At 34.9% G+C, this 16,785-nt stretch overlaps 1 protein-coding gene across 3 annotated transcripts in view; it reads right to left on the reverse strand.

Moving 5' to 3' along the window:
- Window positions 1-11,423: 11,423 nt before the first annotated feature.
- LOC145249619 (uncharacterized) overlaps window positions 11,424-16,785 on the reverse strand; it is a 156,806-nt gene continuing 151,444 nt past the window's right edge. For all 3 annotated transcript variants that reach the window (XM_080111346.1, XM_080111348.1, XM_080111347.1), the window contains one exon: window positions 11,424-12,402. In XM_080111346.1, the coding sequence (XP_079967472.1) occupies window positions 12,291-12,402 (112 nt within the window). In that variant the 3' untranslated portion in view covers window positions 11,424-12,290. The remainder of the gene's footprint in view (window positions 12,403-16,785) is intronic.

The following is a 16,785-nucleotide window of genomic DNA, read 5'->3' on the forward strand; positions in this document are numbered from 1 at the left end:
ACGAACAAAAAAATAGGATTAGAATAAATCAAAATCGATATGCTTCAGCTATATTCTCAATAGACAAAGAAAGGAAACTCATTAAGGAAAAATTATGAATTGAGTTAAGATGAATAAAGAGAGTTAAAGAGATTGACCAGTTAAATGATGTGGGTATTCACCCAGACTCGAGCATATGTATCGTTTGATGTGTGTAGAATGAGTAATACTGGAAAATCTCCAAAAGTGAAGTTGCTTTTTAAAACAAACAAGTCATTTAATAAAGTTAATACCAAGGGCGCATTCCATATCTTTTCCCCAACTAGGGAAACCTTCGCATCTGAATATTATTTGTTATTCAGATGCCACCGATGCTAACTTGGAGGATGAATCTTCAGAGTAGTTTTATTATCTTTGCTTGTGGCATCATGCTGGTCACCATAAAAACTTGACCTTGTAACAAAAAGTCCATTAGCCTCAGAAACTGTTGCACTTGGTGAAGTAGCTGATGCTGGTATATTGATAGCCACTATGTTTCAGAGGATATTCAGCCTACTGATTGATTGACGTTTTTTGTAAAACAAGCAATGCATCTCTGGTATAAGCTTTAAATTCCTCAAATCTTGCGAGTGACTGACCTCTGAGAGTTGATGTGGTCAGGCTGAAGGAAATGGTGACAAAGGAAATTCAAACTCAATGGATCAGGGTCCGAGAACAGGTCGCAGATTGTTTGACAAAGATGGGAGCCTCTTCTGAAATTGAGAGATTTTTTTTTTTTTTTTGTTATTTTATTTTTGTCAGGAACTCAAGTATTCACAAGAAGACATGAAGTTGTTTGCACTGCAACCGAGAAGGCTAATCTGCTTGCCTGTCAGTTTGCCCCAAACTCTACTTTGGATCCTACAAACCACTCCCCCCCAGATTTTCCTCTGCAGGCAGAAACCACACTAGATGATCTGAAAATTACCCCTTCTCAAGTACATGATATAACCCCCCCCCCCCCCCAAAAAAAAAAAAAAAAAAACTAAACACTTCCAAAGCATATGGACAGGATCTCATTCCAGCTGTACTTTTAAAAAATATTCCAGTTCTCTTCAAACTTTACAACAAATACTTTAATGAATCTTGTTTTCCTAACTACTGGAAAACTGCTTTTGTGGTACCAGTTTACAAGAATTCTGGTGAAAGAACTGACCCATTAAATTATTGCTCCATTAGCCTCCTTCTTTTCCACAACTTCACAGCTGCTAAACTTCTGTCCAATAAACAGTATGGGTTTAGGCAAGCCAATGCTACAGTAGATATCCTAACTAATCTCCGAATGTATATACCATGCACTAGATAAAGCAGGAAGCGGCTAGGGCAGTAGCCTTAAATATATCTATGGCCTTGGACAGGGTATGGCATGATGGTCTTCTCAGGAAAATCATACGGTATCACTGGATGAATGCTTAACATAATTAAATTTTTAAATAAGAAAAAAAAAATCCAAGTTGCTCTCGATGGTCGTATGTCTAAACAATATGATATAAATGCATGTATATCTCAGAGGTCGATCCTTAGACCTTTATTACTTGATATTCAGAAATTACCTCCCTGATAAAAATATTTGCTGATGATACCACGCTCTATTAACAAACACGAGCAAAAAACAAACGAACACGTATCAAAGGCAATAGCGGAAACCCTAGAGGAAGATCTCCAGCCTGTAGTGGAATGGGGGACAAAAATAGTTGATCACATTCAATGTTGCCAAGACTAAGCTCCTTTCCTTTAATAACTAAAAGAAACCTTCTCACCAGTAATAGCCATGGCTAATGATTAGGGCTATGACAACAGCATATTCTTTTTCTTGTTTTAATTCTCAGATATATATAACCATTGACATCTTATGTTTTTATGTAGGTTCTTGCTTGATTAACTGTGTCGGATATATACTCAAGAGTCAAAACAATGAAAAGAATATGCTGTTGTCATAGCCTTACGAATGATAGATAACCGGAAAGTTCAGCTTAACGTTCACAGGGAACATGAGTTGGAACAGATACATTGAGAGCATTGCCAAGGCTGCTGCAAAGAAGGTGGGCTTTCTCTACTGTGCTGGAAAGTTACTCATGTCTGAAAGTATCCTGTACCTCTACCAGGCCACCATTCGCCCATGTATGGAGTATTGTTGCAACATTTGGGCTGGTGCATCTGCTACTAGTCTCTTACTCTTAGAGTTCAAAAGAGAGTCGCCAACCTAACAGGTCCTGCACTATTAGCTAGGCTTCAACTGCTATCCCATCGACAATGTTGCATCCCTCTGCCTGTTTTATAAGTACTTTAATGTTAGATGCTCTAATGAACTAAAAACTCTTCGATGTAAATACCTCAGGACAAACCCAACAAGCAGCAAAATCCCACCCCTACACAGCAGAAATTCCTTGATGTAAGAAAGCCTTCTACTCTAATGATTTCTTCCCTAGGACTGCTAGACTTTGGAATTCCCTTCCAGGTTACTGCTTCTCTGACATGCAAGTTCAAGTGTAATGTGAAAAGATATCTTGCTGCTCAACTTCCTACAGAGTACCCCTGCAAATTGTCCCAGATGATAGCCCCTACATCAAAATGGCACTGCTTTATTTGGGGTGAAAATGCTATAAAAAAATAAATAAAAAACAAACACACACACACACACACACACAACAGAAATATTAAGCCAAGTTAAGACTTAAGTTGTCTCCTTTCGTCTACAGATAAGAGTAATCTCCCTTTTGCTTGTAGTTTACTTGTTGAGACTGGGTGTCTATGATAGAAGTAAATTAATAACCCGGATATCAACATAAAATATAATAGACCATGCAGAAACTTGTCTGATTGACGAAAGGTTTGTGTTGGGTTGTGTAACACAAAAGTACATTTTTAAAACTTTGTAGAAATCAAAGAACATGTGACTACTGTCTTGGGAAGGTCCTCCAGGAAAATTGGGACTTAATATCTTTGTTAGATTGAACTTGCTAAAATATGTACAAGACAAAAATCGTCGCTATGGGGGCTGGGATACAACTTGCTACATTTTTGTGAGACTCTACCTGTCTTTTCAGAACTTACCTACTACACTTTCAGTCGGTCCAGCATTCATTCAACATTGATACGACAGACATGTGAGCAAGATCTATTGACCAGGTCTACCAAGCTTTTCCTTCAACTCTTGTGTTTGTCATTATAATGTTATGAACTTGGCTTGTGAGGTTGAAATAAAAGACAGAGATAGACATGTAGTTTCAATCAATGCCAAACTAAAACTGCTTTAGTTTTCACTGGACGCTCTTTATTTTTGGAATTTTAATGCACATGCCTGGTAGTCTCTTCTCTTTCAATATGCAAGGGAGACAAATAACACTAAAATTTACATATTTTGTCTTATTTCTCCAACACGTTATAAGCGTCATCACCATCACCGGCCTTTATAATAACAAAAATTAGATTAAAACTGTTTTGTTTTTTTAATACTTTTATATAAACAATTATTTGTTTTGATTAAATTAACTTTGAACTGAAACTGCATATTCTTCAAGAATTAATTAAAATGATTTCATACTGGAAAAATTATTTGAGATCAGACATTTATTTGCTGTTTCAGACACTCCAACTGAACGATCCTTTTAGGATTCTAACCATCACTTAAGCACAATTATTTGGATCTCTCTTGCACTTTGTTCACCAGGTATATTTGTCAGATAGGTTCATGAAAAAGAATAACAAAAACTGGTAGTTCCTATGATTACTCAACTGATGGAAATCTTCCGATTCCAGTTCCGTTTCATGTTGTACAGGGTTAGTTATCTTCTCCCTTTCAACAGTTTAAGCCAGCATCATTGAAAACGATAACTTTTCAAGCTGCTTCTTTCTTGTCCCATAATACTTTTTTTTTTTTTTTTTACATGGAGCCCGGAAGCCACTCGGGGATAAGGGTTATTGCGTGTACAGTAATCAATGGGATAGTATTGCAGTAATCATTAGTATTGGAGATTTGATAGAGTGTCTTAAGGGGGCGATTTGTCAGGAATTTGTTTATGTTGGAGTTGAAGACATCCAAGTTGTAGACAGATGGGAAACAGGCAAACGGAAGAGAGTTCCACAGTCGTACACTTCTAAGAAAGAAGCTCTGCTCATGGAATCTACGTTTGGATGTAGGCACAGATTAAGAGTGTGGAAAATTAATGATAGTTTCAGCTAGACGGGTGTTTTTCGTGAAAGATTGGCAAGGAGGGAACCAGAGATTGGAGCTCAGATGAGCACTTGCCATGGAAATAACAATAAAACAAAGACAGGCTCACAACGTCTCTTCTGTGGGAGAGAGGTTGCAGGGAAGAGAAAAGGGCATCCCCGAAAGTCTATTTTGTGCTCTATCAAGGCAAGATAAGCTGCTTTTTAGCAGCTCCTGCCCAGATGTGACAGCAGTACTCCATCCTTGGACGTACTTGGCTTTTATACAGATATAGAATTGCATCAGTATTGAGATATCTTCTGGAGCAGTAGAAGGATCCCACCATTTTCCCAGCATCCTTACGTGTTCCATTTCAGATCAGGAGTAAAGGTCAAACCAAGAAGCTTGTCAAAACATGGAACCTCCCCAAGACGAGAGCCATCCATTTCAATTGATGCCAGATGAGGGATCAGAGCGTTGATGATGTAAGGATAGAAGCTTGGTTTTGGATGCATTAAAAGTAACCAGGCACCTCTTCCCCCACTGTACCACGCGCTCAAGAGAGAACTTTGTCATTTATGGCCTTTGATGTGTTTCCGTAGATGGTCGTGTCATCAGCATAGATGTCAATGAATGATTTAAGTATGTATTTTGGGAGATCATTGATGTAGATCAGGAAGAGAGTTGGGCCCAGGATAGACCCCTGAACGACCCCAGCATTAATACTGTGGGCCTCTGATTTCTGCCCATCATTATAGGAGGAAATACTGGGAGTTGATGGCCTTCATCACATAGGGTAGAATTAGCTGCAAAGTTCATGGCAAATAGTTTGGCCTTGTCTGATGCTGACAAGATGACCTCAGGTCCATTGATGATGGTTGGGATAGAATGCACGCTTCTATTCAGGATCCTGTCTGCTATTTGCCAAAACTGGTGGGAACCAAGCCACTGCTCAGTTACTTTGGATTTAACGGACTGAGCATATAGCTCTCTTGCATTTTCTATTACTCTTTTACAGTGGTTGCTGGCAGTCCTGAAAGCAGCTTTAGTCTCAGTACATCTATTACGTTGGTAGCTATGGAAAAAGTGATTTCTGTGCGCGATGGTAGCAGCACATTCTGGGGAGAACCATGGCTGGCTGTTAGTTTTTTGTTGGAATGTTTTGGATGATATGAATTGGTCTATGCCTACAATTAACCATTCGGCCAGGTCTGATACTATAGAGGACACATCCTTTTTAAACATGGAATGCAGTGGTAGATCAGATATGAATGTACGGAAGCTATCCCAGTCAGTATAGAGTTAGGTTTAATAGCTTTGTTTTTAGGTATAGAGCTCCAGGTATCGTGTAGTTATAGTGCAGGATATCTTCTAACAGTTCTTATTAGTATATGTTTCCAGGAATTGTGTTGTGTGTCAATAGTGCAGTCAACATGGTACTAGCTTGAACCAACTTGTGTTCAAGTGCAGAGAAGTTACCCGTGACATAAACTCGTTGACTTGGGTCAGCAAACGTGCTACACCGAGGGATTGACAAGAGGGTACAAGTCAGGTCAGTGCGTTTTAAGTGCGAGTTGCGTTAAAGGGATGTTAATGCTCCCCACACACCTTAATATAAATAGAGGACACACGTGAGTTTCAAGTTAGTTCCAAGTCCAGTCGGCCGAGTTTGAGAGTGAGGAAAAAGAAAAGACACAGGTGTTTAACATGAAGAAAACAGCTGATCACATGCAAAGAAGTTTTCTCCATTTAGAAGAATCAAATTAAAACGGTTGCCGAAAATATAAGCCCCATTGCTTCTGTTGTCTTGTGTATCAGTTTGATTCCAAGTCTAGATCCTCGACAGGAGAAATTACAATATAAAGTGTTTATGGTAACAAATATATTTCTGTGAATTTTTCATTTATTGTAAAACTAGACTAGGTGTCCAGGTGTTTGGAGATGTGTGTTGAGCAAAAAAAAAATTGGTAGTAGGCAGGTAGACTCGAACCCATGACGCGAAGGCAGAAAAGAAAGTGAAAGAAAACGTGACGTCTTATCACTACTCCATGACGCAACCGGAAGTTTGGAACATTAAAATTAGGCAAAGTCAATTCAACCAATACAATGATTTGCAAAAATGGCTCGCAAAAAAAAAGAAAATCGACCCCTCCTTGTAGAAAACTGCCTAGTTGAGGGTGAAGGAATTGATGTTTTTGGCCAATTTTTCCATGTTTGTCATCCGAAACGTCAGGCTTCAAATGATACAGATGCCGTGAAAATACGATGCCTCTGTCAAAAGTTTTAGGCAGACATACAAACATACACACATTTAAACAGACAGGTGAGATTTATATTATAGACTAGCGGGGGGGGGGGTATCCGGCATTGCCCGGGTGTTTGGAGGTGTGTGTGTGGTTTTGGATAAATCAAAAAAAGAATAATAAAAAAATCGTTGCCTTGAGGCGCAGTTGGAAAATAATAAAGTGTGAAAAAAAAAAAAAAAAAAATGTGCGACGTTAACCATTCGCTGATCAAGAAATAGTAACGGAAAGATGTTTAAATTGACAGGTGCCTGCATGCAATAAAGTTAACTCCGTTACTTCTATTTGACCTCATTAATGAGGTCAAATAGAAGTAACGGAGTTAACATTTACTGCAGGGCAGGTTTTTTTTTTTCGGTTTGTTTACTCAACTTTGGCTGGTTTTGTTTCCCCAAGATGTTGGGGAGAAATCAGCTCCCCATAAAAAGGGGATTGTCCAAATTGAATACCAATCGTCTGGTATAAGGAATTTTCCTCGCATTAAAGCTGGATGTTCCCAGCGATTGCTTGCCGAGAAAAATGTCTTAGCTTTGAATTAGTTTCGCTTTTTACACGCAAAAGCTGAATCAACACGTGAGAAGCCAAAATAGCAATAATTTTGTAAAAGTCGCCTTTTTTGGACATACAAAAATGTGCGCGCCACATTTGCCTTTATATATACAGATAAGTAATTTATACCATATATATGAAATAATGTTTCCTTTGCAGGGATGGGTAATATACAACACATATTTAAAATAATTTTACCTACCCTCGGACGGGTAATTAAAATACATGCATGTAACAATTTCACATACTATCGGCAGGTATTGTACAACATGTTAAATAATTTCTCTTACCACCAAGGCTACCATAATTTTAAAAAAACAAACAATTTTTAGAAAGTAACTTGGGACTGTATAAACAATGAGAAAATTGAATTTGATTTTATATATTTGTAATTCTTAGGAGTATGAAATTTTTAATGTCTTTGTATCATTTGCTATTTCGAGCAAAAGAATATTTTACCTAGCTAGGACGGGTATTAGACGTATGAAATAATTGTATCTTACCTAGGGTAGATAATTTACAGCATGTATATGAAATAATTTTACCTTTGCAAGGACGGTGAATATACAACACATTTAAATAATTTTACCTACACTAAGACGGGTAATTTAAATAGATATATTAAACAATTTCACAAACTTTTTTTACCTCAAAACGGACATTACTTTCTCCAACTTAACCCCCAAAAGAAAACTCAAGAGCACGTTTAAAATTAACATAATCATGCTTCTTTCTACCCACTACTCCAACCATCACATCATTCCCGTATGAATACATAAAACATTTTAACAAATATAGATCACCCCCTATAGAAACTGGCCTAGGAAACTTTCATAGAAAACCTACAATATATATGTATTAATCTAATTGTGAGATCATTAACTGTTTAAGCCATATCTGGAATCGACATCACAAATGAAGTAATTTTGAGATAGAAAATTGTTTAAGCCATTTCCGGTACAAACTTTATATTTCACCACCCTTATTTAATCCAGGGCGACACTGATTATTCTGCTAATATATATTTTCCCCTATCTCATTCAATCCCGGGCAACGCCAGGAATTTTGCTAATATATACTTCCATCAATCTCCTTCAATCCCAGGCGACGCTGGGGATATTGCAAATAAATTATCCCACGTATCTCATGCAAGTTTGAGTAATGCCGGATATCAAAACAAAAAAAAAACAAAAAAAAAAAACTAACGTGAGGCAAACGAACGATGTTAAATGTAAAAAATCGAAAAAACAAAAAAGAAAACAGAAAAACAAACGTTAAAACTTCTGGGAAAAAAAAAAAAAAAAAAAAAAAAAACGTGAAAAATGGCTTTAAATAAGCCTGTTTCGATATTAACATTTAAAAAAATCGGTGGGTACCCGGGTGTTTTTGGGTGTGTGTGGTCGGTCGGAGGTGCGGGGTGTTAATGAAAAACCTAAGAATAAGCGAAGTAAATAAAAAAAACAAAAAAACAAAAAAAAACGAACATTACGTGAAAAATGGCTTAAATAACACTGCTTCAATATTTAAATTTAAAAAATCGAAAATCTCACACCACGATTCGAACCCAAAACATTTAAATAAGAAACCAACACCTAACCAACTGAGCTAACACGATGTACATGAAATTTAGTCAGTTCTCCAACTATTTAAACTAAATCAGGTCATGACGTCATCTGACACATGCGTAGAACCGGTCGTCATCATGAGAGGAACAATTTTTCGGGCGAAGGATGGAGCTTCAATATGATACCAAGTTTGTGAATTTTTGTTCTGTCTGTCGAAAGTTTTTAGCGAACAAACAAACAAACACACATACATTTTCGCTTTTATATTTATAGATATAGACTAACCTGAGTGCCCGGCGTTGCCCAGGTGTTTGGAGGTGGGTGTTGAGTAAAAAAAAAAAAAAAAAAACAGTAGTAAGCAAGCAGGCTTGAACCCCTACCGCAAAGGAGGAAAATGTGTGTGATTGGGTGAAAAAAGAAAAAGGAAAAGGTGTTTGCTGTTGCATCCATCGCCAAACCAGAAGTGACAGATTTAAATTAAGGCTAGACAATCGAAAAGAGAGGATGATTTTTTAAAATATCGGCAAAAAAAAGCAACACCTCCCTGTAGAAAAGTGCCTGGTTGGGGGTAATCAAAACATAAGAATAAGCGAAGTAAATATTTTTAAATATTAAATATTAAAATGTAATGTAAAAACTTTAAAAAAATAGACCCCCCCCCCAAAAAAAAAAAAACGCAAGGCAACGTAAAAAAATCGGAAAAACAAAAAAAGAAAACGTGAATGTGATGGAAAAAGAAAACAGAAAAATGAATGTTAAACACGTGAAAAATGGCTTCCGGGTGTTTAGAGGTGCGTGTGCTCTGGCGGGGAGGGGGGTAATCAAAACATAAGAATAAGCAAAGTAATTATTAAATTTATATAAAAAAATTAAAAAAAAACCCACAGAAACTAACGTATGGCAAACAAACGATGTTAATGTAAAAATCCGAAAAACAAAAAACGTGAATGTGAACCCCCCCCCTCCAGAAAAACGAACGTTAAAACTTCTTTAAAAAAAAAAAAAAATGAAAAATAAAAACAAAAACAAAAAAAAAATGTGAAAAATTGCTTAAATAACCGTGCTTCAATATTTAAATTGAAAAAAAAAAAAAAAGAAAAGAAAAAAGACATGATTCAAACCCAAAACGTTTAGATCATGATTCAAACCCAAAACGTTTAGATCATGATCCAATGCTCTAACCAACTGAGCTAACACGACGTACATGAAATTGTGTCAGTTCTTCAAACTAAATCAGGTCATGACATCATCTGACGCATGCGTAGAACCGATCTCGTCATTAGAGGACAGTTTTTGCTGAGTTTTTTTGGAGTTCAATACTAAAGGCCAATTCATGGTTCAACCGGAGATCAATTTTAATCTGTTAATACCAGAGCCATATTTTTTTCTAGTACTACTACTACTACTACTACTACTACTACTACATTAGAATACTGAAGGTTTTAATAAGACTGAATATAGAAATATATAAAACTTATATTCTTACATATTAAGCAAAAGTAGGCATCTACACGAAAAAAATCGGGGAAAATTATTGGAATTTTAATTAATATAAATCCATTTTATCTTATTTGCAACTAATGAAGGTGCGTAAAACAAGAGCCATAAGTCAGTGTCATTTTGCCAAGTCATAATCAATGGCAAATCAAAAAAATATAAAACTTGTATATTTTTAATTTAAAAAAATTAACTCAATTTTCCCTAATTTTGGTGTAGATATCTACTTTTGTCCGATATGCAAATAATCGGAAGGTTTTCCTGTGAATTTATTTGGAACCGCCATATTTCAACTGTGTACTTTTATGGACAAGCATTAAATATTGCAGTCAGTTCTAGACACCAACTGACATGAAAATTAAAATTGGAAGTTGTATAAAGAAAAGTGGCTACATAAAAAAAATAACGGATCTCAAGTATAAGGATAGGTTGAAATCAAAGTTTAACTACTTTTCTAGACAGAAGAATAGGTTAAGGTATTTAATAAACACCTTCAAAATAATTAAAGGCATTTCTAAATATGGAGTATTTCTTTTACATCACACTGAAAATTGATCAGTAATAAAATTTAAAAAATCTGTTACACAATTAGATTCTTTTAAATATATTTTTTGGACAAATTGCCTAATCAGGTCAGATAGATCTAATGTAAATCATTAGAATAAATTATATGAATTAAAAAATAATGGTAAACAATGAATTCAGAAAAGCATTTTTGGGATCTATTTTAAACCTTAAAATAATTATAGCATTGGCCTAACAGATTTAATTTACATCATGATTCAAAATATTAATTCAAACATAAGTGATTATAAAAAAATTACATGAATGGGTAAACATTTTCAGAAATGTTTGGAAATTATTTCGTCTCAATTAAAAAATATAAAACTTGTACATCTTTAATTAAAAAAAATCTACTCAATTTTTCCTAATTTTGGTGTAAATATCTACTTTTATCCGATATGCCAATATATCCAAAGGTTTTCCTGTGACTTGGAACTGCCATATTTCAACTATTTTTATGGACAAGCACCAAAACTAACTACATATTGGCATTAAAAACAATACTAGAACTTGGGCACGTAGGGCCGAAAATTCTATTAATATTAAAATTAAAAAGGTGTGCAAAGAAATGTGATTAAACTAATGGAAGAGAAAAGGAATTTCAAGAATAAATCAAATTTGGAAAAAACAAAATTATTTCAAAGTATCAGATTATTTTATTAAGTTATAAGTTTTTGAAATGGCACAACTGATACTCTGAAGCGAAGATTTTTGAATAGACCTTTAGTATTGAACAGCATTCATTTCATTCAATGAAACAATCAAACCAATGAGCATATTTCACATTTTATTTTGTATATAAAGCTTTCGCAATGGAGTACACATATACTGAAATCTTCAATTATAAAAAAATCTAGGAATGACAGATCCAGCCTTAATCAATGGCACAACCAAATTTGCTGAATACACAACAAAAATCAGGAGACGACTTTAATTGGAGCGTGGTTTGCAGTTTCGTTTTTCCCTTCATAAATCTTTCTGAACGATGTTGCAACAAAAACAGAAGTCATTATTTTTATACGAAATATTTCATTAGGGGAAAAAAGCACTTTTTAATTTTAGAAATACAAAAATAATCCTACCAAAGGAATGAAACCGTTATTTCTTTTCTCTCCAAAAAATTAAGAGAGGAAAAAAAAAATTTCTTCCCTTTCATCCTTATTTACAGATAACAAAAAGGTTTCGGTTGAAACTAACATGTAGAAATAAAATATATATATATATATATATATATATTGATAAAATAAATTGAATTGGAATTTTAGCCAAATTAATGAAGATTAGTCGGTTAATACAAAAAGTTATAGAATTGGATGCAGATATAGAAAAAGCTTCTTTTTTTTTTTTAAAATGGCCAACTATAAATTTAAACATTTTGAAAAAAAATTGAAAAAATAGGGGAAAAAAATAAGAAAAATAGTAAAATATTACTATGGCAGGTGGTTGTTATGCTTAATCTAGAGATTCGGTTGGTTGTACCAATTGAACAATGGTCAGCCTGAATTTAAAAATCAGGTAAGGTTAAAAAAAAAAAAAAAAAAAAGACAGAAAGCTTCAGAGCAGGCGTGTGTCGTCGTTGTCATCAACGCAAATTTTCTGGTCAATAAAAAAAAAAAAAAAGAAAAAAAAAGCGCCACTGTTTCACTTTTCGGCTGCTGGTTCTAACTCCTCATCTGACTCGTCTTTGTCACCACTCGCATCACTATTAGATCGCACAGTAGCGATGATTGTCCTTGGAGTTCGTGCTTGAGCCCTATAATAATAGAAAAAGATTCAAGATAATGATCTAAGCAAGTAAATTTTTAAATTGAAAGAGGGAGGTATAGATTTGGAGGAGGAGGAAGAAGAGAAAGAAAAACCTTTAATTTATTTTTATACATGAAATCATGTTGGAGTTTCCTAATTAAAACATTTTAATAATCTTTTAAGGATCATTTCTGGAAGAATTTTAAAATCAGGTTATTTTTTGTAATTAAAATTGACAATCATGTTCAACATACTAAACGCATGGGAAAGTGATAAAATTAAATATTACTATAATAGTTTTCACTCTGTAGTCACTACAGAGTTAAATTGGTTGGTTGATTGTTTTTACGGCATATCAACCTTAGTGTTCATTTAATGCCAAAGTCTTTTTTCAATTTTGGTTCTACAACTATATACATCATAAATTATAAGTTTTATGTATCCAGGTATCTGGTGTTCAGTGTCTATGTTTATATAGTTAAATAAGATAGGTTTTTTTAATTTTGTTGAGTAACCCTGTTATCTTCAGATATTTGAGGAAGGTAGTTGGGTTTAAAGTTTTTTCATTATATAGATTTAGACGGCTTATTTTTAGGTCTTCACATTTTTTTTTCTTTACATTTTGACCCAAAACAAGGCACATTGCCATTTTGATGTAAGGGGCTACTATTAGGGACACAGGTTACAGTGGTACTAGGTGGGGAGTTGGGCAGCAAGATGTCGGTTCATGTTACACTTGAACTTCTACATGTCAGTACAGTTGGGGAAGCAGGGACCTGGAATGGAATTCCAGAGTCTAGCGGTTCTGGGGGTAGAAACTACTGGAGTAGAAGGCTCTTACATCTAGGGATCTCAACTGTGAAGGGGTGGGATTTTGCTGCTTGTCGGGTTTGTCGGGAGGGGGGTATTTATGTAGAGGGGGCACAAGTGCTTGCAGTTCGTCGGAACATTCACTGTTAAAGTACTTGTAGAACAGGCAGAGGGATGCTACATTACGTCGATGGGACAGAGGCTGAAGCTTGGATGACAGTTCAGGTTGGTTGGTTGTTTTACGGCATATCAACCCTTTTCGGTTATTTAATGCCGACTCCTTTGGGGGGGGGGGAATAACACCTTCAGGTTCTTACAGATTTCTTCAGATGTTTATTTATGTTGCTTGATTTGGTCCTAGTCTTCAGAATTATTTCATATTGAGGGGATTATTTTGTAGATAGATGTTTGCTATACTTGGTTTGTATAGTTTTATTATATATTCATAATTTGTTTGTTGTGTGTTTAGATGTTTTTTATATTTTCTCATTTGTTGTTTAAATTTTGTCGTATATTCCAATTTTTTTAAGGAAATCCATAATTTTTTTTTGGTTCGACTTCTTGGAGTATTTTTCCTAATTTTCTTTTGTTGAAATATTTTCCTCTTATAATTTTGGTATTTTTACAATCCTCAAATATGTTTTATAGTCAGTAAGTATCCACATTGGCACTTTGGTTGTTGTTCTTGTTTTAATAATTGTGGGTTAGATGTGTATGTCCTATGTGGAGTCGATTTAGTATGACTTCTCTTCTGTTTATTATTTTTTTTTCTGTGTCCATTTTTTTTTAAAGATTGGGTGTTATTTTGAAGAGTTTGTTTTCTTTGTTCAGATTCCATGAGTTTTGCCATTTCTCTTAAATGTTTATTGTTGATTTCATGTCTGTATAGGGAATTTTGAGATTTTTATCTATGGTCATTTTTAGGGATGACTTTGCTGCTAGGTCAGCTTTGTCCCTCCTTTTATACCTATGTGGCTTGGTATCCAGCAGAGTATGATTTCTTTGCTTTTTTCTAAATTGTTTATTTTAATCATTATATTTATTATTAGGGTTTTTTTTCTAGTTTTTCCCCTTTTAGGGCTATTAATACAGATAATGAGTCAGAGAAGATGATAAATATTTGGTTGTTGTCTTCTGTTATGATGTCAAGTGCCATATCTATGGCAGTTGCTTCGGCACTAAAGATAGATGCTTCGTTTGGTAATTTTTTTCTTTTGGTAGTTTTTCCTGTTATTGCAGCGCTGCCGGTGCTTTTTGTGTCCTTGGAGCCGTCAGTGTAAATGTTTTGGTGGTTTGGAAATTTTTCTTTAATTTCTGATAATTTTTCCAGGTAGGTGTCGAGGTGTGTTTTTGTTTTAGGGAGTTTGTTGAGATCTAGTATTATGTTGGATTTTTCATGGAGGGATATCTATTAATTTAGCTTTGTGAATTTTGTTTAGTGGAATATTTGTTTCTTTAATGATTTGATTCATTCGGAACCCGAAAGTCTTTGTTTTGTTTTCATTTTTGCTGAATAATGTTCTGTATGATGGGTTTAGTGTGCAGTTGTGGGCTGGGTTTAAGTTGCAGGATTTTAATTTGATGAGGTATTGTATAGCTAGCTTTTCTCGTCTTAGTTTTAATGATGGTTCATTTGCTTTTACATAAAGACTTTCTATTGGGGAGGTGGGGAAAGCACCAATTGCAAGTCTCAGTCCCTGATGATGTATCGTGTTTAATGTTTGTAGGTATGATTTCCTGGCTGAACTGTAGATAGTCCATAGTCCAATTTAGATTGAATTATTGTTTTGTAGAGTTTAAGAAGAGTATCCTGATCTGCTCCCCATTTTGTGTGAGCCACCACACGTAGTAGTTGTAGAGCCTGGTTGCATTTTGTCCGGAGCTTTTGGATATGAGGTATGAAAGTAAGTTTCTTGTCAAACGTTATGCCAAGAAATTTATATTCATCTATGACTGGTATTTCATCATTGTGTAGTTTCAAATCTGGGTTTACGTGTAGCTTTCGTTGCTGACAAATGTATGCATTTAGTTTTTGATATTGTGAAGCCGTTTGTTGTAGTCCATTTGTATTTTGTTAATTGTTGGAGTTGTCGCTCTATAGTGTTCATGTATTTTGATTGGTAAGAGATCATAAAATCATCGACATACATGGCGCCATTTACCCGAGGATTGAGGCAATAGATTATGTCATTTATTTTGATATTGAATAAAGTAACTGAAAGTATGCTACCTTGTGGGATACCTTCGATTTGTTTTTCTCGTTTTGAGAGCGTTGGTCCTATTTTTGTCCTAAAGATTCTGTCTGACAGGAAGTTTTGAATGAATATTGGGAGTCTGCCTCTTAGCTCAAGTTTGTGTAGATCTTTTAATATCCCATATTTCCAAGTGGTGTCATATGATTTTTCTAAGTCAAAAAAGACGGCGACGAGGTGTTCTTTTTTTATGTTAGCTTCTCTGATGTAGGTTTCCAATCTAATTAAGTTGTCATTTGTGCTCATTTTTTTCCTGAAACCGCATTGATATTTGGTTATTTTATTATTCTTTTCCAAATACCAGACTAGTCTGTTATTTATCATGCGTTCAACTGTTTTACATAAGCAGCTAGTTAAGGCTATTGGTCTATAGTTTTGTGGGTTGCTATGGTCCTTGTTTGGCTTAGGGATTGGTATAATTGTTGTTGTCTTCCAGGTTTTTTGGTAGCTTTCCCGATGTCCAAATGTTATTTTACATGTGTAGTAAATATTCAAGGGATTCCTGGGGGAGTTGTTTGATGAATTTGTATCGGATTTCGTCAGGTCCCTCTGCTGTGTTGCGTGACATTTCTATTGAGTTTTTTAACTGTTATAGTGAACAGCTTGTTGTAGTGTTCCATGTTATTAGATGAAAAATTTAATTTTATTTTTCCTCTTTTGTATTGATTTTCTGGAATTGTTGATTATTATTTGTTTTGGCGTCTTCTGCCTAGGTTTTGGCCAGTAAATTTGCTATTTCTGTTTTAGTGGTGGTTTTATTTTGTCCTGTTACAAGATGTCTTATAGTGGAGGTTTGAGGTTTTCCAGAAATTTTTCTTACCATTTCCCAAATTTGTTTGGGTTTTGCATTTGTGTTGAGTTTACTTACATAGTCTTTCCAGCTTTCTTTTTTGGCTTCTTTTATTGTTCTGTGTGATTTTGCTCTGAGTTTTTTAAATTCAATTAAATTTTTGGGTAGTTGGTGTAGACTTGAATTTTCGTAGAGCTGCACGTCGGAGTGTTATTGCTTTTCAGCAATCTTCATTGAACCATGGTTTATTTCTCGCTGCTTTTGTTTGTCCTTTAGGTATACATTCCTTTGCTATTGTGGTAAGAGTTTCTGTAAAGTGATTATCTTCTAGATCTGGATTTTCGTTTCTTATTAATCTTTTTTTTCATTCTCTTTGGAATTTCTCCCAGTTTGCTCTTTTTAGTTTCCAGTGTATGGGAGTTTCCTCATTCAGGGTGGATGTTTCCAGTACGATTAGGAAGTAATCACTTCCATATGTATCATATATTTCCCATGTAAAGTCCATAAAAGTTTTTGAATCACATAAGCTTAAGTCTAT

The sequence above is a fragment of the Euprymna scolopes genome, chromosome 28, assembly GCF_053919585.1.
Source record: "Euprymna scolopes isolate OS-2025 chromosome 28, ASM5391958v1, whole genome shotgun sequence".
Classification (NCBI taxonomy): domain Eukaryota; kingdom Metazoa; phylum Mollusca; class Cephalopoda; order Sepiida; family Sepiolidae; genus Euprymna; species Euprymna scolopes.